The 24,777-nt window shown below is 44.0% G+C and overlaps 1 protein-coding gene across 1 annotated transcript in view; it reads left to right on the forward strand.

The window, feature by feature from the left end:
* The window catches only part of itgb5 (integrin, beta 5), a 41,304-nt gene that overhangs the window by 874 nt on the left and 15,653 nt on the right, over positions 1-24,777 (forward strand). The window contains exons 2-11 of the mRNA XM_071919564.2: positions 315-400; positions 724-931; positions 1,038-1,287; positions 2,519-2,687; positions 4,439-4,600; positions 6,130-6,225; positions 6,322-6,411; positions 9,155-9,289; positions 14,298-14,472; positions 15,040-15,294. Coding sequence (XP_071775665.1) covers positions 315-400; positions 724-931; positions 1,038-1,287; positions 2,519-2,687; positions 4,439-4,600; positions 6,130-6,225; positions 6,322-6,411; positions 9,155-9,289; positions 14,298-14,472; positions 15,040-15,294 — 1,626 coding nt within the window. The remainder of the gene's footprint in view (positions 1-314; positions 401-723; positions 932-1,037; positions 1,288-2,518; positions 2,688-4,438; positions 4,601-6,129; positions 6,226-6,321; positions 6,412-9,154; positions 9,290-14,297; positions 14,473-15,039; positions 15,295-24,777) is intronic.

The following is a 24,777-nucleotide window of genomic DNA, read 5'->3' on the forward strand; positions in this document are numbered from 1 at the left end:
ATGTGAAGTTGGAGGTATATTTTTATTTATGAAACAAGTGTCACACAGTCAAATTCCCCCTTCCTGAAAAAGACCTAGTAATCCTATAATAAATTTAGAAGTGTACTAGCCTATACACATACTACAGCAAAACTCAAAGTCCCTATATTATAGGAATATTATAGTGATGTTAGGAGATGAAAATATAAAAAAGGTACTATTGAGTGCTACAGACACACTTTAAGTCCCAATAGGAATACTATAGTGATTTTTCATTGGGGTCCTGTCAGTGCTGTTCTCATTGCTGCCTGTGATCTGTCCCATGCTCTTCCCAGGTCTCAACATGTGTATGAGTGGCAGTGCTACATCCTGTGAAGAATGCCTCCTCATCCACCCCAGTTGCGCCTGGTGCGCACAAGAGGTAGCCGCTCACCATAGCTCACCTGACACATTACTGCTAAGAGCGATAGGTGCAGTGTTGCATGGTGGAAGGGAAGGGAAGGGAAGGGGTGAACTCCAGTTACACTGCATGCTGGAGTGTATCCTCAGCCCTGGGTGACCTTTTCAGTTCAAATGAGAGAGATGTAAGAGTTTTATCTTCCTGCAGAGCCTCGGCACTGATGGGTGCTAGTAGGACCTCCTAACAGTCTAGTGACAAACCCCAAAGATTTTCACAGATGATTGTAGCCAACGTGCACGATTGCAGCTTGACCCTTCATCGTTTCTTGGGTTTCAATCCTACAGGACTTCGGGAGGGGGCGGACGCTGACGTCGCGCTGTGATTTCAGCCAAAACCTGCAGAAGAGGGGCTGCGAGGCGCGGTTCATCGAGTTCCCCACCAGCAGCATCTCAGTCCTGAAGAACAAACCGCTGAGTTCTAAAGGGTCCGGGCCGACCCAGTACGGCGTCAACCAGATCATGCCTCAGAAGATCTCTCTCAGCCTGCGGCCAGGTATATAATGAGTCTACTATAATGTAAACCCATAGACTCATGGTCAACCACCCTTGTGTTGACTGAGTAAAGCAGCTACTCCGTTTCTCCCCCCTCATCCGTCCAGGTGACCAGACGTCGTTTGAGCTGCAGGTGCGGCTGGTGGAGGACTACCCAGTGGACCTCTACTACCTGATGGACCTCTCTCTTTCCATGAAGGACGACCTGGACACCATCCGCAACCTGGGCACCAAGCTGGCCCAGGAGATGGGCAAGCTCACCAGCAACTTCCGGCTGGGCTTCGGTTCCTTTGTGGACAAGAACATGTCCCCCTTCTCCTACACAGCACCCAAGTACCAGGAGAATCCGTGCAATGGGTGCGTAGGGGGAGCAGGAATTTACAGCATGCTTGGATCGGGAGTGTGCTTTGATGGCTTTTGGATTAAAATTCACATTGGTGGATTGATATTGTGGTTATGTAAGTGTGGTATAGGATTAATGGAAATAATAAGTATTGTAGTGCAGCTACCAAAAACAGATTTATGTGAGACTGAATGGGAAAACTGTTTGCTGTTGAAACTTAAATGAGCCAACAGTATGAGAAAGGGAAATCAATAATTTACTCCAAGCCCACAAGTTCTATTTTTGACCATTCATGAATTGATGTACAGCAAGATATTCTCCAGCTGCAAGAATGCGTGGTTCATTGTTTTTCATATTTGATAAGGCACAGTGAAGAAGCAGTTCTTCAAAATGGCCACTCTCCATCCACGCTGCATGTGTGTGAGTGTGTGTGAGTGTGTGTGCGTGTGTGTGTGTGTGTGTGTGTGTTGTTGATGCTCAGGGTTGCTGATGAGGGCAAGCTGAAAGGAAACAGAATAGATAGAGGGTGAAAAGCAGCCGCACACCATATTCGCCCTGGAGGTGAGATTACTCTGCACCAACTTACTGCCCGCCATCGCGCATCACTTCCCAACTAGGTTATGGCTTGGGTTGTGTGCATGCACATGTGTGTGTGTGTGTGTGTGTGTGTGTGTGTTAGTCAAACATACATGGCAGGGAAATGTTAAAGGGACAGATAATATGTTGACCCCTACGCTCCCCAGTTCACCTCTGCCAATGCTCATCCCTTTTATACAAGAAGAGAGAATGGTCTACTACTTACTACTATATTTAGATGTGATTACATTTACATTCAGCCAGGGTACACAGCAGTTAAGGTTAGTATGCTTGAAAGTGGCATGTCAGCATTTTTTGGAGAAACGATTTAGCCTTCATTCATCATAATTAGCATTAGGTCTTGAAGAATGACCTTATTATTTGAAAGAACGAGCTATTATCAAAGCAAAGTTAACACTCAGTGACCCTTAAAAGAATGCAGCTTCTAAAATTGTTGGAGATGTTTCAGATGTTTTACAATTCATTATCCCCACAAATCGTCAACTTTATAATGTTTTTTGTTCAAAAAGGGTTTGTCACATGGTGCTTTACAGAGCAACAAATGGCTTAAATACAGACCAAAACAATAGAAAACAAACAAGCTTTTTGCTGCTTTAGACATGGCCTTGAGGTGACTGTCTGGATCTCTGCATGTGTCACCCTCCACAGATACAAGCTGTTCCCCAACTGCGTCCCCTCGTTCGATTTCCGCCACCTCCTCTCGCTGACGGACAAGGTGGACCGTTTCAACGAGGAGGTGCAGAAGCAGATGGTGTCTCGCAACCGGGACGCACCAGAGGGCGGGTTCGACGCCATCCTGCAGGCCGCCGTCTGTAAGGTGAGCTGTCAGTCAGGCAAAGTGCATCCCATTCATCTGACTGAATTTCTTCTTGTTTCTTAATCTCCTATTTGTCCTAATACTGAGTTACATCCATCTACTGTTGAGCAACCTATTGAGATTCTTTGAACGCGCACTTTAAATGAACTTTGACTTGACTGTAGCTAGTGACCGCCCCATGTTTAGGGTTAGACAGGGAGGAAAGCCACTGTTGGACTACTGGGATCTACCCGTGATGAGCGGCTGGCCTATTTGCTTGTTAATTAAAAGCACCAGGGGGGATAGACAGGAAGTGCAGTCTGGTGCAGCTGGTTAAACATGAGGACGAGTCACCGGCAGGCCCAGTCCTATCCCTGCTTTCCTCTCCCAGTTTAATTGTTTTCTGCAGGAAGAGAATGACTCCTTCCAACTAGCTCCTGCCTTGTAATTTACTGTAACTGCACTGTTTCAAACGCTCACTGGTTAGGAGGCTGGGCTGGGGCGGGCCCAAGGCTTGATTGATGTTGGCTATTCTTATTTCATTCAGAGTAAATCCTAATCAGCCGTTAGATGTGAAGGTTATTTCAGCATGGATGTAACTTAAAATAGTCACCATCCTGTTTAATGCATATAATAATTTGCTTGTTGGGAGGTAAAACAGAAGGCTAGTTCATTAGCTTCTTCTGCTTTATTAACAAGAGCCAAGCTAGCACAGATCCACATAGACATTGCATTGAGGAGAATGCTATATGCAGACAATGTGATAAATAATCTTCTAGATTCAAAACCAGGAGGCTCCGTTGATCTTGAAATTTAGTTAAACATCATCATCATAGCATAGAATGTGATTATCAGACCGGATGCAATGTTGGGTGGCATCATTAAAGCTGACTTTTTAATGCACATAATTCCTCCGTAAGCTTAACACTGCTTGTTTCCTTGAGAGCAAGTTGTTTCCCTCCAATGCCCTCAACAACAGGAAACGGTCATTGTTCCTTGGCAGGCCTACATGTGAAATTAAACCTTCTCACACAACCTATTTTCTGTACTGCCACGGCTGAATGACACAGTCACTGCTATGGTTCTTCTTCAAAGAGGCTTCTGTATGATAGACGAGCCCACAGCTCTATTGTATACTGTAAGTGGCATATAATGGACAAAGGAATTACAAATGGCTGCCTTCATGCCTCTGTCACTGGTTGAAAGGTTATGTTTGTTTAGGGTCGTGCATTAGTCAGCACTCTCTAATGCTCACTCTGCCACCGCCTATTGTCCCCCTCTGTTTCCCCATTGATAATGACCTGGCCCGGGCCTGCTGGAGAAAGCTCTGGCTGCTCTTACACTCTCTCTGTAGTTTTTGTCTGCTTGTTTGTATCAGTGGTGCTCAAGCTTGTGGAAAGCGATAACGTATCCGGAATGGATTCTGAATGAAGTGATGATTGGCTACGGAGCCCAGAATATAAATCCATCTATCAGTTTAATGTGTTGATGTATTATTTTTTATCTGTCATAGGGATGCCTTTATGAAAGCTCTTTTTAATTCAAGCTGCATGCTTATTCTTTCATAGTCTTGCAGTATTACTTGCCTCACAGATATTGACTGTACTGACTTTTAAGACGATATTCCATGTACTTCTTCCACGTACTGTAAATAACCACACCAAAATAAAAGCAACACGATTGTATTTTGAACCTGCACAGTTTGTCATGAAGCAACAGGGACCCCAAAAGTCATCTCCTCTGTGTCCTAACCCACTGTACCCTCCAAACAGGAGAGGATAGGCTGGAGGAAGGAGGCCTACCACCTGCTGGTGTTCACCACAGACGACGTGCCTCACCTCGCTCTGGACGGCAAGCTGGGAGGCCTGGTCCAGCCCCACGACGGGCAGTGCCACCTCAACGACAAGAACGAATACAGCGCTTCCACTACGATGGTAAGAAGGGCGATACAAGCTGCCGGTCCTGTTAGTTTTGGGTGAATTTTATACTAGCTACTCGTTTTTGAAATTTGAACCTAAAAGGGAATTATCGCAGATCTTGTAGCAGCAAATTCACCCTGCAGCCACACGCTCCCCCAAGAAACCTGAAACCTGTATTTGACTGCGTGACTCTTTCTCATTACGTGTTCTCATGCTTGCTTTGCCATGTTGGCATTGTTCAATAAGGTTGAGGTACTGTTCCTTATTGAATCCACTCAGGACTGGACTTTGGAATTAGAGATGTTTGCTTTAGAGGGATGACTTAAAAACATAGCTGATATGTTGAGCCTGTCGCCTCCTTTGATGACGTGGGTTAAGTTTCATAAGTTTCATAAGATGGTATGCGGAGCTTTTGAGGGTTTCTGCCTCCACTTGGCTCTTATCCAAGCCTAAATAACATGATTTGAGAACTTTCTTCATGCCCAATTTGCTTAGGTTAGCTATTTCAGTCTTTGGACCAAAGAAAGACTTAAGAGACTTAAGTTGAAGTGAAGTGAGGCAATTTTTTAAATCCTTATTTAGCCAGACAAGTTGAGTAGAAGCATGCTCTTATTAGCAGCAGTTGCAGAGGCAAGGAGGATTGCACAAATCCACACTTCCACACCTGGGAGCTGCCCAGTAAAACCAGATTATAGCACTGTGGGCTTGTGAGTACATTGCTCAAGAGCAGGTCTGTGGTAAGGAAGAGAATATCCTCGGCACGTATTTTCAAACCAGTGACCTCATGGTCTAAATCTTGCTTCTCTAATCATTGGGCTGCCAGCTACTACATAGCTACTAAGGAGACAGAACTGAATCAAAGAGAGCCTTTCACACATAATAATACCTACAGTGTTTGAAGAAGACAAAGGGCTAATGCTGTAAAAACCTGATCGGCATCATGTGGATTGCACTGCACTCCCACGTAGAGCACAAAGTAATGTCAAAATGAATTGCATTAAAAATCTTCTATTTATCTGGTATTTTCCTCTAAAACCACTACATCATTTCCAAAGACTAATCCACAGACTCTGTTTGACCTGCTATAGTATGGCCATGTTGCATCATATGAGAGCTACAGCAGAGAAATGATACTATACAGCAAGTGAATTTGAATACATGCTTGGATTGAACTTTTGCCCTGTAATGCCTAAACAAGTTGAGCTGGTTTCCCTTGCTGTGTGTGGAGCACACTGCCTTGTTTCTGCTTGTTGTGAGACAGTTGGACTGGTACTTCAATTTAGTATTTCTCAGGGTCCGTTTGAAAAGGAAATCTCAGTAACTACACCAACACACAGCAATCTGAAATTCTGAGGTTGTTTTCAGACCAAGCCTTCACTCTTGGTGTAAAAAAAAAGAGAGAGCAGGGAGTGTAATGTAAACACAACACTGGGATCAGAAGAGCAATGACTTCCTTTCACTAACTTCCTGACAGGGAGGTGGGAGCTTTGTTCATGTGATAAAATACCCATAATGCCCCCCACCATGTCTCTCTCTCTCTATAGGACTATCCCTCTCTGGCCCTCCTGGGGGAGAAACTGGCAGAAAATAACATCTATCTTATCTTTGCGGTAACCAAGCGGCTGTACGTCATTTATAAGGTAATTTCATTTTGCTTTTTTATCCTCGCTATTCCTCTTCCGAGACATTTTAATATGAACTAATGATATCTCTTGTTATTTTATGTCTTTATGAAGAATTTTACTGCACTGATACCTGGAACTACAGTAGAAATCCTGGACCAGGACTCTAAGAATATTATTCAGCTTATCATCAATGCCTACAATGTAAGTAAAGGAGATCTGTGCTTGAGTGTAAGGAGGGAGGGTGAGTGTCTGTGTGTGAGAGGCGGGAGAGTTTATCTGTGTGTGTGTGTGTGTGTGTGTGTGTGTGTGAGTCAAGGTGCGAGAGAGAGATATTGAGAAAGAAAGCTATAAACGGGGGCCGTAGTAAAAAGAGCCTAAGCCTTTAAGCCCTTCTGCTGTGAGACAATTTGAGCAGGTGACTTTGGGACAGATTGGAGTTTTAGTTATACAAACATTTCTCTGAGGCAGAAATACGTTGGTTGAGATAAACCTCAGAAACAGTTTTTCTGGCTAAGTAATGTTAAACTAAAGCCCAGTGATAAGGGGCAAGAGAGGAGCTAGCTAATATTATGAAGCCTAGTGCTCTTGCTGGGGGAAAAAAGCAATTTAGCCATACAACGTTAACAAGGTTAGCTAGTTAGCCTAGCTGACCTTCCAAGTTCAAGCTAGTTAGCTAGCCTGCTGACCTTCTAATATCATGAATGCCATAGTATGAATGAATGAAGAAAAAAGTCATTGCCATTTATATTTTTTATTTATGTTTTGACTAAAGATACTTCTTTGCCATTCAAGTTTGCCAGTTTGCTAATTTGCACTAAGCAAAAAACTGGTTCTTTGGCATGTCCCACTGAGGTTTAACTCAACCAATGAGATTTTCTGCCTGCAGCGCAGCTCTGCCTCCAACAAATGTTTGTAGAACTAAAACTCCAATCTGTGATATGTTTTTTTGCGGGGAGGAGGAGGCCACATCACACCGCGACAGAAACACATTTGTCACAGAATGTATCTAAAAAACGAGAATTGAGAAGGGAAGTTGAGGTTCAGCTATTTAGCATTGCTTAAGGATGAGATAGGTCATCCTTTTCTTGCCAGAAGGAGTCAGACTGCACCAACACCATTGTAGCACTTTGATAACGGTCCAGGTTTATGGGCCCAATTCAGTCCCCTGCTGCTCCACATCATACAGGAAATGGATTCCAGCAGGGTCAGGGAAGAGATCTGGCTGTTCTGGTGGGACGGGTTGGGGGTGCAGGGGGGTGTCCTATATTCTTCTTCCGTATTGCAAACGTGATATAATCTAATCCAAAAGTCAGGCATGGAGGTACAAACCAAACACACATTGCGCAACAGGTTTTAGTTTCTCCTATTTATTTTGATAGATTTGTTGACTTGGGAAATTTATTTTGGGGATTGAGATATTTTTGTTACTCCCTGAGCTTTCTGAACTCTGCAATACAGCTATTCTTCAATTCATGTCTACTAAAATATAATAGTATTAATCATGAATAAACAATTATCACATAAATATATGTATAAAGTATATATTTCTTTCCAAAACAGTTGTCACAAAGTGCTTTAATATGATAATATAAACAATAAAAAGCCTGTTTGTAAAAATGTCCAACCTAGCTGAGCCTTAAAAGTAATCAGTAAAACCATGAAATCTAAGTTTGGACTCCAGAATAAAGTTGGGCGTTGGTAATGGACACAGACACACTAATAAGTCTCTATGTAAACTATCACATTATTTGCTGCTCTGTCACAGTCGCCTTTCTCTGGCTGCTAAACTGAAGGCTGACATTCATATGATTACCATCGCCAGAGCATTTTTCTCAGGAGGCGAGGAAGAAAGAATTTGTTTTTCTGTGCTCTTTGAAACCAAAGAATTTTCTGCATTTAGTCAACTTTTCCCTAAATGTTTCTCTAACTGTGTGGGTTTTGCCTGTCCAGCTTTTTCCTTGCCTCAGTTATGAAGAACAACAACTTGTTTTTACCCATGGCGTAAGGACACCGTATCCTCTGTAGCTTGTGTCAAACAAAGACTTGACATATTCAGTGTGTGGGATGGAGCTAGAATGAAGTGTGGTGACTCATGACCTTATTAACATTCCAGCTGCCACATTAGATTCACCACACTGGGGCTGTTGGCTATATAGGCTTCACCAAACACCGTGAGGTTACGTTGCATAACCATCTCTTTTTCATAAATTTTGATTGTAGCAGAAACACTGTCAGCTTGCTGTGATTGTATTAAGGGTCAGTGAAGTGAGTAAGTGTGTGTGTGTGTGTGAGAGACAGAGAGGGAGTGAGAGTGAGGGCATGCTTATCCATGTGCATCAATTACGATTCTGATTTATCCTTGTCACAGTTGTGTAGCAGTGAATATGCACAAATGACTACACATTTAGGTCTGCACATGTTGCACAGACCCAGATGCAGCTGGCATGCAGCACATCTCTCTCTCTCTCTCTCTCTCTCTCACACACACACACACACACACACACACACACACACACACACACACACACACAATCTGCATCCATGCCCAGGCCCTGTGGTTTTGGGTAAAGATTAGAAAAGGCGAGATTAATTGTAGAAATCTGCCTAACAAATGCAATGCATTCCTTCATGTTTTACTCTATTCCACTCTGTTACTCAAATAGATTGAGTAACAGCCATGCAAAGGCAGTCAGAGGTGGTTTCAATAGATATAGATTGCTGAGTGGGTAGCATGTTAACGTGGCTCTAGTTTCAGGACTTTGGAAGGATTTTACATGCAGATTGGCAACCGCTGGAAATCGTTGAGGATTGGATGGATTTGCTGCATTTTTAATGTCATAGAAAACTGGCCAATTTTTGTTGGAGCAATGCAAAAAAGTGATCCCTAACTCTCTAATAATACACCAACAAACTCTGTGTCTGACTTCCTCTTTATCTCTCTCAGAACATCCGTTCCCAAGTGGAGATGACGGTGTGGGACCAACCGGAGGACATCAGTCTTTCCTTCACCGCCACCTGCCAGGACGGACAGCCGCTGCCGGGCCTCAGGAAGTGTGCTGATCTGAAGATAGGAGACACTGTGAGTCCCTCAGGCCTCTTCTGCTCTTCCGCCTTCACTCCTTCAGTCAAATTCTGAATATTTTACTCATCTCATAGGCTCTGGAAAATCTTGAATATTTTAGCCACATGCTTGCGTTCAGCTATACACCCATTTTTATTTTAACTATCCAGTCTCCACAAATCTCTACTCAATAGGAGAGATGATTGGATTATTATGTTGTCTTCAAGATGCCGGTTTTTGAATTAATCAGTTGTTCCATGAACACATTTTGCTAAATGGTATTCTGAATCGAGATCGTAATCTTAGACTGTGGACAGATTCACTATCGGGTGTATATCTGCAATAAGCTTTAGCAGGCTGTGCTCCTTCTGCTCTGCTATTCATCCAATGACAGCCAATGACTAAAGAAAGCAAGTTGTGACTTGGCAGCCTGGGACGAACGCCATGTGACCTTTGAATCTTAGAGTGGAGGTCCTGTTTGATGAAATCAAACTGCACTGGGTGAGAGAGGGGGAGGGGAGGTTTATATCGTCCTCCACTGTTACCAAAGAGACATTTTTGGCACCTGTGAAGAACTTTAGCCACAGCGTAATGAAAATCACCCGGACTGACTGAGTTTCTGAGAGTGCTAAGTCATCTTGGATAGACAGTTTACTCCAGGACACAAGTCTTATGCAGCCCACATAGTCACTCTAGCTGTACCAATTTCCCTTTATTTTTCTGTAGGTGGTAAATCTCTGCTTGTTTGTGTTGCTTGTGTTATTTGTGCTTTATTTGCTTCAGACAGATTTATTTTAGGTACATTTTTGGGCAGATGATACTTTTTCTCTAAGCAGGAAAGGTCACCATCACACAAGTTTCTTGGCAGAGACTGTTCATTCCTAAGGGAATATTTGCTCTGGCACTTCTCGGCTGGATTCAATCAACAGAGAATATACAGCGATGAGAAATGCTTCAACTCTCACTCATTGTCCCTAGAGATATCTCAGGGTTTTGTCCTTTGCCTGGTGATCTTTGGAGTTCCCACTGCTCTCTTTTTCTCTCTCTCTCTCTGTCTCTGTCTCTGTCTCTGTCTGGGAATGTGACTGTGTTGTAATGAATGTAGTGTTGAGCCAGACGCTGGTCATTTTCAGAAAGGTAGTCCTAGATGAGGCCAGACCCACAAGGGGCCTGGAAAGGCCAGGACAGCAGTGGGTATCTAAATGATAAAGACTTGGCCTCTGTGGGCTCTGAAGCTGGGCATCAGTTCTGCTTTTCTTAACTTCAGAGTAGCAATTTTGGATGCTGCTCTGATGGATGAGGCAGAGAGAACACAGGAGCAGTGGCACTTAGAAGAGCGCTTTCAGTGAGAGTATGCGTCGTGGAGGGGAATGATAAATTGAATGGTAGAAGACTAGTGTTTTTTTCCACGGCTGTTACTTGGGCCTATGTCCAACATGTTAGCGGCATTTACCCCATTGGAATGGCATTCTCCCCTTTTGTCTCAGTGAACAAAAACAAAGGTCAGGTGACGCGGGATGATTGCACGTCTTAATTGCTTTGAATTTTGCACGGTCCAAACCCCTCCAGCGGTCCCCTTATATTCTATACCGGTCTCAAAGAAGATTTGTATTGAGTTTGGGATCCATTGAAAATGCTAGCGAGGGGCTACTTTGTACATGCCACCATGCAGTGAGCCCCAACCCTGTAGAATTCTTCTCCCAAACCCCCCCCCCCCCCCGTGCCTCCCTCCCAGCGTCTTTATTTGTGTGGGACAATGTTAGGATGGGAATGGGTGGTGGAGGAGGGAGGTGACGGAGGCAGTGAATGGACCATCTCGAGAGCTTGGGTGATGGGCTCTTGTTTTTTGTCCTCAGCAGGGAAAGGGAGGGGGGAGAGGCACATTTGTGGCACTGTCCACTGGGTGCCAAGCTTCCCACTCTGTACTGAGGACATGGCACAGGCCGAAGCCCAGGTGTCAGTCACTGTGTCTCTGTGGGCTTGCCATGGAGCCTGATGCTGCATCTCAATGACCCTGCACACAAAGTAGGCAGGAGGAGGTTTGTGAAACCGCAAGCCGTGAAAGAAATAAAAGAGCGAGAGGAGAGCTGCTAGCTGGAGTGTATAAAGTTGAGCCAGCATCCTTTTCACTGCAGCGCTCTCAGAACGGCATGACTACTGAATAGGCTCATGCATATGAATGAAGCCAAGTCTGCGCGAACGTACCACGTCTTTTTGAAGAAATTTTGTCCAAACAAACCAGAAGCATTTGAATTAGATTACGTGCCCTTTTGTTTGACATTCTCCATGGACTATGTCCTCGTTACTTGAATTCCAGGCAGTCATAAGAATTCCATCATCCAAATTATTTTTCCATGGTAACAATCATTCTGTCATTAGGAAAGCCCCCTTGGGTCACGAGAATCTCCTAAGATTTTAGAATTTGTCTTTGGGAGACAGAAAATGTTTCTATCAGAGTTGTTGCCTGCTTGCATACCATGTGTTTTGTATGTACATGTGCTATGAAGATTTGTGAATGTTATTCAGCCGTCTACCAATCAGTTTCAGCTGTCCCACCTCTTACATCATACCATAACACAGCCTAGTAACTGTGTGCCTCTTTTCCCTCCCTGATCTGATTTCCCACATTCCCACTCTCTCGGTCTCTGAATTTGAATTACATTACTCATTGACCCAGGTAAGCAGTGAGGAATTCTCTCATTAGGTTGAGCTGAGATGTATCGTCTCCTCGCTCTTCTCTCCCTTCTTCCCCCACGTTCTCCACTCCTACTCCCTCCCATTCCCTCGCAGCAAATTCCCGCTAGTTTTTCCCCCCTCTGTTACTCCACAACTTCATAGTTGTCCTAACGAGCCACATGATTGGGTGGACTGGCCTCCTCATGACTCACATTTACAGTAAATCCAATTGTGTCCCTTGTTAACTCGTTAAGTTGCCCACATTGTAGTGGAGGAGGTTTGCAGGAGGAGGTTTGCAGGCGGAAAGGAAAGCATGGACCCTCCTTCGCTAGCATGTTACGCAGACTCTTGCTGTATTCTGAATGAGCTTACTTGTGTTGTGTGTTGGTCTGAGGAAACTCCCAAGTCCCAACAGCACCACACATATGGAGCCATGTTGGATTCATGCAAGTTCATCAATACTTAATTTGTGCTACCTTCTTGCACTATAAATAATCAGTGATATCTTTCTTTGAAGAGGAGAATGTGATTGTTGTCAACTTTCACACAGCAGAAAACAGAGATTTCACCCAGCAAGAGTCGCTGACCTCTGCTCCCCTCTCCCCTCAACTCTCTATCTCAAATCCCAAAGAGAGAGTGAAGGGAGAGGAGATGGGAAAATAATATTTGATAAGTCTAGAAACGGGCAGCTTGACTGTACATTGAGTGACAAGGGGATGCTCTCTCCTTAGAAGATCCAGATCAATACACACAGCTGTTGTGGCCAAGATCAGCAGGTCTGACAGTGGCTGCGAGGGTGTAATATTTGCTTTGGGTCTGAGCCTTAAGTTTGTCTTGCTGAGGGCCAAGAGCTTCTAGTGGGAGCTTCAAAGCACAGAATGTCGCCTCCCCTGCAACCCTGTGGATTTCTGACTGTCCGAGGGGACACACAGCCAAGATGGATGAGAATAGTCAAGCTTACGAGACTCCTTGACCTCCAGAATTATTTCTACAGCTGTTTCTTCCCTCAGTGTTCATGCTACTTGTTTTAGATTTGTATATTGTTATGTGAATGTTGTTGTTTTTCCCATGTATTTTATAGGCAGTCGTTAAGACCAGATACCCTAGTTTCAAAGTTGTAAATCTTGCGTTTTTGCTTTTGGGACTTTGGAATAGGTTTACACAGGAGCCGTTGAAGTGAAACTGACATATGCATTACAGTCAATTATGCAGATTTATAGCAGCATCAGTTTATCTGTCGCACCAACAAACCAAGAAAAAACCCTGAGCTCTACTGTGGACAGACAGCGTTGAGGATGGTTGCTGTGACTTAGTTCAGAGGAGTGAGGAAAATACCAATCGGGCCCTGCTCATGTTGGAACAGGCCAGAACAGAGAGGGTTGGGTTTCTCTTCTTCTTAAGACTTCCTTCCTCACAGCAACTAAATGGGTGTTGGTCTCGTGTCATCTCCCTCAATTGGTTGCGAGTCAAATCCACATCAACTGTGCGCTGTAAACTTTTCCTTGGGTGAGTTCAGGCCACATGTGTAAACATAACAATGGGTCATGCACAGTTCACATCCGCAGTCTAGCTGCCAAGCTTTTGTAGGAGTGGTGTGTGTGTTGGGCTAAATGTAAAGACTTACCAGGATCCCCATTAGCAGCCGCCTTAGTAACGGGAAGCAAGGATTAATTCACACAATGAAGCAATTACAATGGAAAACAAAGAATAATATAATTAGCAGCACATATGCATAGAATAATGAAGAATAATAAAGATAATGTTGTCACTCTATATAGTCCATACAGTATATAAACTACTGTCACTTTATATTAGTGACCTGTTGTAACGTAACATTATTTATGATTTTAAATGCTGTTTTGAATTATATAATTGTATTATATATTGGCAGTATTGTTTCTTAATTCTTAATCATTTAATGCCAATAACGCTCATTGAATTGAATTGAAAATTTAATTAATGATGATGAAAGTAAATAACAAATGACAAAAATAATGAAGAAAAAATATAAGGGGGAAAGAAAGGAGAAAAAAAGTAGAGGGGATGGTAATACAAACCCAAGCTAATGTACAAAATTGGATATAATCACCAAGTTTGTCCTAAATTATATCCAATAATCAAAAATGAAATTAAAAAAAAGATGATGATGATGATGATGATGGGGTGGGATCAGTTCGTTGAGAGATATGGAAACAAAGGATGATTTTCTGGTTCTGAGGCTGTACAGATACTGCTACTGTCTGTTTAAAACTCTGATCTCTGTCTATCCTTTTTGCATCAGTACCATTTGTTACTCCATAGCTGACTGGTGTATCTAAAACCCGCTGCCACACCTGTTGTCTTCCTATAGGTGTCGTTCAACGTGAGTGTGGAGGCGAGGAGCTGCCCCCCCCGCGGCACGGACCAGAGCTTCACCATCAAGCCGGTGGGCTTCAAGGACCGTCTGGAGGTGGCTGTGGATTACCAGTGTGACTGCGGCTGCAGCCGGACAGCGCAGGCCAACAGCAGCATCTGCAGCTCCATAGGTAACAGGGTTGGAGCTCAACTTGGATTCAGTTTTTACATTCATTTCCAGACATTTTAGCTGGATTCACATGGGGCCTAATATCCCATTAATAATGAGAATAATAGCCCAATCAGAATAGACTACCCCATTCCAAATTACATTTTGCTCAGTGGGTGGTATAAACCTTTGAGAATCCGTTCAATAGCAGATTATTTGTGGGTAATAGCCTTGTAAACACTTAAACCGACTACTTTCTTTGGTTGGAATACATAAAATTCTTTCTGTGTATTGTCATCCACTTAGTGAGAGATTTAAACGAGTTTCTGGGAAAATCTAAAACATGGTAAGTGTAAAACAGAACTGGTCTACGGCTGATACAACTTTCTTATTAGAAATACTTTGAAAGTTTTAAGAATTGTTGAACACTACAATGGCCAGAAGGCTCAAAACAATAGATATACAGTATACCTTTTGGACATGAGTTGCTGAATGATCCTGCAGAACGTTTGCGGACAGAGTAAGCCATGTATGCATTTAAATCAATAATCACTTCTCCAATTGATTGACGTGGACTTCCCCCTCGCAGGTACCTATAACTGCGGGACCTGTCACTGTGAGCCGGGCTACCTGGGCGCCCGCTGCGAGTGCCAGGAGGGCGAGGCGGGCAGCATGTACCTCAGCGCCTGCCGCGAAGCCGAGGGCAAGCAGGTGTGCAGCGGGCGAGGGGAGTGCAGCTGCAACCAGTGTCTGTGCTACGAGTCGGAGTTCGGCAAGATCTACGGCAGCTTCTGCGAGTGCGACGACTTCTCCTGCGCCCGACACAAGGGCATCCTCTGCTCAGGTAGAAATGCCAACAGATTGTCTAACTGAAGCAATGTTTGTCTTGATATGAGCTATGTCTTTGATTTCAGCTGTTGAGAGCAAGAGGTAATCCTTGATGGCATCCGAGTCTTTGATTGCATAGGTTGATTTATTAAATATGTGCTTGTAATCAGTGAGGCAGTGATCTGTAGCTATTGGGTCACCACATCTCCCTCAGCATTTAAGTGAATGAGAATACAACGTGTTTGGGATGTTACATTAAACAGGCTGTAAATCCTTCAGGTATGCTGCATGTTGTGGGTTATAATTCAAAGTAATCAAACATTGTTGACACACTTTTCCCCATACCTGTTCTGGGTGTGTCTTGGTAGTTTGGCACACCCTCAAACAGTTTTTGATCTTCTGAGTAAGCTGAAATGCTCACCTGCAGGGCTGCTGGACAAGCTCCCGTAAAGAAGCTTAGGAGAGCAGCTGCAGAGGAGTTGTTCAAATGTTCAGCTCAAGTTTTATTGTGCGTCTTCCTCGGAAGGGCTTGTCTCGGTATGATGCTTGTCTTGGAACGGTTTAGGACCAGAGAGGGTTGGAGTGACTGGTGTGCAGGAATGAAAATTGAAGTGAATGTTCAGGATGAGACAAATGTAGCATGAAGTGTTTTGCACAGAGACGTGTGAAAGAGGAAAACCAGCAGCACAGAGACCACGGTGCTTTCTCAGAGCTTAGAGCTTAAGCACTGCGACCTCTGATTATCTCCGTACTTTCATCCTGAGGCATTAATATGCTCTGTTAATCAAAGATGCGTGTGCTGAGGTCAACTACAAATCCCATTTTCTCCCATCTAGATGTCCCTGCTTTAGTCCGCTGCCCCACATAGCTCTTGGTATGAAGAGGTTTGGCTCGGCGCTTCTGCTCAGCCATACCAAACAGGCCGAGCCTATTGCGTTCCCAGAACATCGGGTCCAAGCCTCTGTGCGTCCTGGGGCGAGACCTACTGGCTGGAGGGGGGCCCACTGGCTCACCCCCAAGCCAACGGCTGTTCCTCTGAAACCACAGAGAGCGCTTTGTGACGGTGGGGCCGGCTTTGGCGCGCTCCCCTAACACAATGCCTGGGTCTATTTATCTATACCCAGTAGAGGTACTGCCTTTCCTTTGGTCAGCAGCAATGCTGGACACACCGAATGCACCGATACAGAGCGCCTATTTGTTTGTCAGCTGATCATCCATAAGCAGTCATTAAATGTTAACAGTCCAGTACCTTCTGCAGCCCTTCTCAGCATCTCTCAGCATGGTTGGCCCAGTGTAAAGCCATAATGAGTTCCTAATGATACCAAACGGCGCGCCTCCTCCACTTTCCTCCCCTGAATCGGTTAGTTAATTGTCGTGGAGCGGCCTGTATAAGCGGTGTTGTAAAATCAATTCTGTGTGCGCACGTCTCTAAAAAAACCACAGGGTTTAATGTGAAGGTCTGTTTTGAGGCCCTTAGCCCTGCCAACATGTCTTGTAAATAGCATTGTGCACCACCTGGATTGGTCACACTCCACTGAGAGCAGCTCATTTGTAGTCCGTGTCTGGGAAAAGCTGTATTCAGAAGGGTGTTCAGACTGATAAACTGCTTAAAGGCGCAGCAGGTTTTATTAAAGAGGAAATCAGCTGGCATGGAATCCTTTTTTTTTTTTTTTTTTAAATCACCCTTAGAGTCAGTAGTTTTCCCATGGAGCTTGCTGATGTGTAGCTATCGGCCTGTTGATCTGAAATGCCGGTTGGGCAGAACTCACCTGTGTCACATTGATGGATAGGATTGGCGTCAGTTGTTTAACTTTATTCTTTGAGGTCCAGCTTGTTCCCCTCTTAGCAACGTGGGACACTATACAACCTCCTCTCTAGGGTCTTCCATTCACTCCTCTGGGTCAGCCTGTCTGTTTAGATTACCACAGTATGTCAGTGGGCCAAAAGGCAGACAGCATGCACTACTGCAAGGCGATTGGCTCCTGGTTAAGAAATAAACACAGCTGGGCAGGAGCATGCTCAGACCCCACTGTGACCTACTCCATGGTGGTTAGAGCTGACTAAAGCCTGTCTTTACTACAGCGTTTAAGTGCTGATGCTTGGTGCTTCACAACACTTTGTCAGCCTCTTAAAGTGTTTAAAGCGTTTGAGTGAAACACTGCATAGTTCTTTTGTTTTGTCACATATATTGCCATTTATATTGAGAGATATTGCAGTGTAAGACATACAGTAGTTGCACCATATTGGGACAGTCCTTTTAGCTTTGCTGTCATATGTTTACCTTGTAGTGTTTTCTGATTTTGTCTTTCTGGAATAGTCTCCTCCCTCCATCTCCCTGGGCAGGCCACACTCTTCAATGCCTTCAGCAGCTGTACAAACTCTAACGGTGGAAGTAGCAAATTACAGTTACTGTTGTTTATATAATCAAGTAGCTTGTTTGTGTACTTGTACTTTTTGAGGGTTTTTAGTAGTATTGTACTTTGCTACATTTTAAATACAGTATAGATTTTTGTAGGCTGTCCATAAACATTGCATCAGAAACTGGCCAAACGTAATCCTGTTGCATGAATCATATTGTTTCATGCTTTTTCAAGTTTAATTATTCGAGTTATTTAAAAATAAAAAAACAGACACTGAGTACATTATAAATGAGCTACTTTTCACTTTTACTTAAGTAGATTATTAAACCAAATAATTTCACTTCTACTCAAGTAAAATTTCAGCAAAGTAACAGTACTTCTACATGAGGATGATTGGTTCGTACTCTTTCCACTCCTGGCAGTCTCCAGGTTGTCCAGGCCCAGTCAGAGTTGAATATGAGGACACAGTAAAGGAAGCAGGCCACGCTCCACACCCAGTTGTGGCTCACGCCGACTGGCTGCTGGACTGAGTGAGCTGTAATGGTGTGTGTGTGTGTGTGTGTGTGTGCAATGTAAGGGTGTGTGTGTGTGCGCTGTGGTGACATGAGGCGGTGGCCAGCCAAAACCACTGGAACATGCAGCTGCCCCCAGAGTGCCTTTCTGGGTTTGGGGCTAGGCTACCAGCAGAGAGACTACGAGACTCAGCAAAAGCTTGTCAGATGGAACTCAGTGTGTGGTGTGAAACAGGCTCAAAACAATTCATATTTACTTGACTTTAGGCTTCTGCTCCCTCTTTTCTCTCTTCTTACTCCCTTTTTTGAATGTGACATTACTTGTTACAACAGCCACTTGCCAGGAGTGAGAGAGTGATTTTTTTTTTTTTTTCTCCTCATCCGACTTTCTCAAATTTGTTTTTGTGATGATCAACATTGATAAGCTATCTCTGTGGCAGCTCAGGTAAACACACAGTTCCTATCTCTCACAGCTGTCTGTAATGTGTATACAGGCCAATGAATGGATGACAGGGCAGCTGGCTTTTATTAGAATGGTCTAGTAGGGGTCATCGAGGTGTGTGTTTGTAGATCTGTATGCAGTTTACATTGCATTGTGCAATGGTTAACTGAGGTTGAGTTCCAGTTCACCTGTTCTGGTGAAACTGCTCTGCACATCAGATCAATCAGTGTTGACATGACTAGGATTGCTGTATGAATCTATGCTGTGCAGGCTGATTTCAGTACTGTTGACGCCCTGGAACGCCACCAAAGGGTGAGGAAGTGAGAGAGAAAGTGGACAGGTCCAGTTTCCTTGTGCTGTGGCATGCAGCCCGTGTGTTTGTCCACCCCCCTCAGAAACATTAATCAGCCTCTAAAGTTAGCAGCCCCGACAGGCTGCAGAGACAGTGGGAGGGTGCTGTCAGTGCCCACTGAGTAGGGCCAAGGGAGAGGGAGAGGTTAAAGTGGTAAGCCGCAAGATCCTCTTTTTTATTTTGATTCTGGAAGTATCTTTGGTCCTAAGCTGTCATTGCTGTGGTGTTTCTGCACTGCACTTCCCCAATCGTCTTGTCAATCAAACAGTGTGTCCAGTACTGTGACGTCTTTTTCCTTGGATTTTTCCCGGGAAAGAGCTGCCAGACACCGGGTGTTTAGGGCAGCAAATGTAAAAGCTTTCATGAACTGACTATAGACTAAATCACTATTGTGTAAACGGACATTTCTTTAAAATGTTGCATATTATTACTTCAGGAAGCGGGAAGCTTGGAAGAGCAGGCAGCCAGGGTCAGATGACCTGTGTTCTCCTGAATGTTCTAGTAATATTATCCTCAGTATCTACAAGGCCATCCTTCTCTGTTTGTGTCTGTCTGTGTCTGTCTGTGTAGCCCTGAGGCTTGCATGTGCTGAGGCTCTCTCAGGAATATCTACAAGGTGAATGACGTGTAGACAGATGAGTGCTGTATGAGCGCAGTGAGGCTTTGTATAATGTAGCTCTGAGCTGCCTGTTTTCAACCCCAACTGTGCGTGCGTGCTTATCCGCATGCCCGTGTTTGTTTGTGTCTAATATGTCTCTTTTTTTTAGAGAGCATAACCCAGTCGAGGCATGCGAGGGTAAGTCGCGTGCTCCCTTGCCTGTTTTTTACAAGGCTTCAGTAAATCTTGACTTTGTAGTGCTCCTGCCCCCCTGACACACATCTCCACAGCCGACTCTGCAGCTGGTTCTAAATAATGATCTAAGCACTCAGCAGTCTCCAATTGCCAGAAATAGCGTGGCTTTATTTTCCAGACTTGCACATATCCCGGCAAACCCTCTTCTACCCCATAAATAAATCTGCTCTCTCAAAGCTCGGGCCTGTGAGTGTGTGTATGTGCGCACACCACGTGTGTGCATGCATGCACACGCGTGTGTGTGTCTTTAGAGGGTAAATGGGAACATATGTGTTTATTAATGTTTATGCCTCGCGTGACGGGGACTGTGCTTCATTGAAGTAAGAGCTCTCCTCAGGCCCTAAGTGTCTTTTGCCTTGATTGTTCTATTTGTTTTGTAAATGAAGCCTCAGCTGACAACAAGAAGATGAACATTTAGTTCTTCGGTCTATGTGTAAAAAAATCCAGCCTGGCAGCGACAGATAGTGCAGACGGGATAGAGAAGTTCAAGTTGTTATCGTAGCTACAGCATGGACATGTCGAAACACAGGTAATACTCTTGAATGTCACCATCATGAAAATATGTGTAGCCCCTGTTTCCTTCCTGTATTTGTCTAGTAGATCTTGGTTAAAATACTATTTGAAATGACTTTTCTATCATGAAACATTTTACCCAAAAGTGCAAAACCTCAGATAAATTGAAGTCAAGCCTGGCCATAAATCAGCTGCTGTTTTCAATTGGAACAGGTTGGAAACGATCTTCTGCTTCAATATGTAGTCCATAAAGTGTGTTTGTCTCGGTGGCTGTGGTATAGATTAGTGTTTTATGTGTTGTTAGTTGAACACGCAGCAATTAGTGAGTCTGGTCTGGGTTAATGCTTGGCTGGCAGCCACCCAGGCACTCAGGGGATCACTAGCAATGTTAGACTCATTACTACTGAAAAGTCACATACTACAGAAACGCAGTACATTTCAGAAGTAATACTGCTTTACTTGTGACAGCATGGTAAGTATTTTGTTATGTTACTGTTGTGTTACTGCTGAAACTGTGTTGGAGTTTTTTCCACTGAACACTCCTATTTAAAAACGTATTGTGGCTTAATAATGTTGCTATGTTTGCCTTTTACTAGCCCTTCCCACATTTTCTCTCTCTGACCCAGCCTATGTAGTTAAGTTGGAAATATGTAAGACATGCGACTATGAACCTTGAAAAATATATATATTTGGAAGACATTGCATAAATCATGTAAATTTAATTTATTATGGGTATCTAGGGTATTTTAGGAATCTATGGCTGTTCTTTGTCTGTAAGTGGATATGGCAGGCATGTAAAGTCTGAGGAAATTACAAAAAAAAAAAAAAATGTGGGAACCAGTGGCCTTAATCAACAACATAATTGTTACCCCATAATTACTGATGGATGTAGAATGTTTTTGGGGTTCTTTATCAAGTGGAAACGTTCACTAAAGAAAGACAGAGAAACCTACCAGGTCTGCACTCTCTTGGCCTCTTAGACCATCACACCTTAATACACTCCATTGCTGAATAATGCTAATGAGACCATGTGTTGCTGAGAGCTCAATAGATGTTCTTTAAGAAATGCTAAATGACGTACTTCACTTGACATACTTAATACTACTGTTTTGTGTTTATTTGTCACTTTGGCTGATAAATACGGTGTTAACAAGACATGGCCTAGTTTCAACAGCCTCGACATAAGCAGTTTATACAGAAGGTCGAACAATATACGGTACGTTGAGAGTAATTGGCGTACCAGTATGATGGAAAAACTTAGAGGGATGGAGTGGGAGAGCAAATTGCAAAGTTTTTGGATCAATCAAATTCTAATACTTAAGAGGAAGCAAACAGTAATTTGTTACTTGCAAATGACAATGTAGTGCTCTACATTTTTGATGTCAGATTGAGGGTGTAATCGGTATCGCTGTATTCCACTCAACTGTCATTCGGCAAGATACGGTTGGCTGAAGCAGAGATCAGTTTTCAACCAAAAATGCTTTCAACCCGTTGAAGGCTTGTCCATGCTGTGAATTCTACATTTTTCTGAAACACAGCATATACTCAGTTACAACTGCATTGGGTGATTGGCGTTTGGGTGAAGTTTATGTGAAGTTTTTATGTCTGACTAAGCAGAAGCTACCTGAGCAGCACCTGGGCACCTAATGCTCAGTCCTCAGACCCTGAGGTAAAGTAAACACTGGGTGACACCCCCTCCCTCTCTGTCTTTTAGACTTGACTGAACTTGACTGTCACAGACAGACAAAGGCCTACAGAGCCTTCTCAGGGTGGTATTATTTTCTCAGCTCTCTCCCTGATGAAATACTGCAGATACAAGGCCCCGCCCCAATCCTACTATACCTTGTACAGGCTAATAAAGTTCCTTACAAATGTGCAGGTGTTTCTTGGCATTGCAGTGGTGGTGTGTGTTGAGGTCTCTCCCTCTCTCTCTCTCCATCTGACTTCATCTGGGTGCATTTTAGCGTAAGTGGCTTTCCAGAAGTCATGTGTTAGGTTGAGCTACAAAAGAGCTTGAAATCTGAAATATTTAGTGAAATGTGACACGGAAAAGAGGGTCAGCACAGCCGACTCTGCAAGCCATTGTAGTAAAGAAGGGATTTTAATGGAGCACATTACAGCTGCAGGGCACCTCTGTACACTTCAAACACATTAGGGCCACAGGCACGCACCTCTTCCATGTCACGCAAATGATCTGAGGTGACTGGCCCCAGGGCAGGAGCTGTGTATAGTGTTATAGGAATATATGCTCCCTCTCTGCTTGGTCTGGACTCAGATTTTTTCATGCATTGTGTACATATGGCAGCAATGGACATGAATATATGCATTTACAGCAGGGTCAGAAATTAATGGGGGCATCAGTCCCATCAGAAATGCCTTTAAAAGTTCATAGAATGCTTATTAAAGAATGAAGAGTAGCTTTTTTTTCACAATATTCATGTGTGAATGCGACTACTGTCCACTGGTGGGTGATTTGTGGGATTCTTTCCAGTGTGTTCTGGGCAAAAAAAATTGAGTGGTTTTTGATCAGAAAACAACCGAGTACGCAGCCTGAAGCAGTAGAAAATGTAGACCCTATTCAAACCACTGTGTCAACAAAAACTAAAGCAGCCACTATCATAAAAGACTCAACAATGGAGGGGTGCAAAATGGACTGGTTGGCGACAGAGTGGGGAAAAACGACACCATCCTCTTTTGTAACGCCTGCTGCAAGTTACCAGCAGTTGGAAAGAAGTGGGAGACATCTGGTGTGTTATGTTTGAAGATAAAACTAATCTTAGTGGTACAAATTGAGTGTTTATTCGCCAATATGCCATGCATTTCATAGTTAAATAGATTTGCCTCTGAAGAGGAAACGAAAAAGCCACTAAAATAAAAAAAAATCCCCTCTGAAAAAGAAAAAAAAGCTAATTTCTCACGCTGATTTACATTTTTCTTGTGCATCAGTCATCAGGTCAAGCTCTATGGGCAAGTTTAAGATGAAACCTAACCAGAGTAATTGGTAACCAAATTATGCTTCAAGCGCCTCAGAGATTTCTGCTAAAGTGGGAGTGTGCATGCCAAGTCCGATCTCAGCCCCCACAGCGAGAGTCCCCATGTATTTGTGCCTGAGAAAAGTGAGCTGCTTACACTATCAAGTGAGAAGTGTTTGGGTTTCATTTTGTGGGCTCAGTGTCTGTTTTTGAGGGCTTACAGTGAAGTCTGACAGGCTTACGGCCAGCTCAGTCTTCGGGGTGGTTCCTCAGCATTAGCGGTCTCTAGAGGTTACTGCTTCTACCCCTGGATTTGGATCCTTAAAACGAAACAGCTGACAGTAATTGTTTCAACGGGATGAAAAAAAAAAAAAAAAAAATCCACAGCTGTATGTGTGTTGCTTACTGTCGGATGCATGGTGTGCCGACCCCAGGCTCTTGGAAGCAGGGTGCTGCTGAGAAAATAAATGAAGGAGAGCTTCTGGCTTTAGCTGTGTGTGGAGTGGGCTCCGGGGAGGGGAGACATGCCTGCTTATGTTGATGATACTCGCTCACTGTCCTCTCTTTAAGGGTGCAGGTCTCTGCCAAACACTCCTGCCAGTGTTTAGCCAGTGTTATGGCTGCACTGGGATCAGTCCTACATGCCTGTTCATGACTGTCAAGGTAGACAAGTGGGGATCAATCCTCAGACTGTTGTGTTGAGACCTGAGAAGCGCTTGTTCAGGTGAATCTTTAAAGGTTAGTTAATTGGAAGCTGAGTCACCGCTTGCTTTTCTTTCCTGCTGCCTTTTTGTTGGACTCGCACGTTTGATCGCGTCGGTTATCTCTTGACCTTTTTAGGTGCGGCACTCGAGCTCGTGATTGGACGACGACGGAAGACAGGGCGTTTATTGTGCGGCGGTAAATGATCGCATGGCCTCATGTGCACCCGCACAGAGGCAGCAGTGAGCTCAGGTCACACGGGCCGTTTGGGGAAGTGAGTGACTGAAGCTGCTTCAGCACGCTACTTCCACACCACCAGCTCCCACACACACACACACACACACACACACACACACACTCCCATCAGCAACCCTCACACGGCATGTCAACAGACAATATGCCTACTCAGCAAAGTAAGCTAAATGTCAACTTCAGACAAACAGCAGGTTGCTTCGGGTCACAGAGGTAATCACTGTCTCCAGGTTGTAGTCGCCCCCTCTGCTCAGATTATTTTTATAGGCTTTTGTCCTCTGCTTCACTGTAAGTCCTGCCGAAGGGTGTTGAGGCATCCTTGAGGAGAATATACAAGTAAACATTATTTTCACGGTCGGTAATGACTGTTGTCTGTTGAGCATGTGATGTTAGCCACGTAAAAATCACACGTCAGAGCGGTTGATACCCGTAATTACGCCGAATCAGACCCCACTGTGTGCTCTTTTAGCTTTAGTGAGCTCTCCAGGCTGGTTATTTTGAAGGTTCGCTGTGGTCTACTATCAGAGGCTGACATAATATT

Source organism: Centroberyx gerrardi, chromosome 10 (assembly GCF_048128805.1).
Source record: "Centroberyx gerrardi isolate f3 chromosome 10, fCenGer3.hap1.cur.20231027, whole genome shotgun sequence".
Lineage (NCBI taxonomy): Eukaryota > Metazoa > Chordata > Actinopteri > Beryciformes > Berycidae > Centroberyx > Centroberyx gerrardi.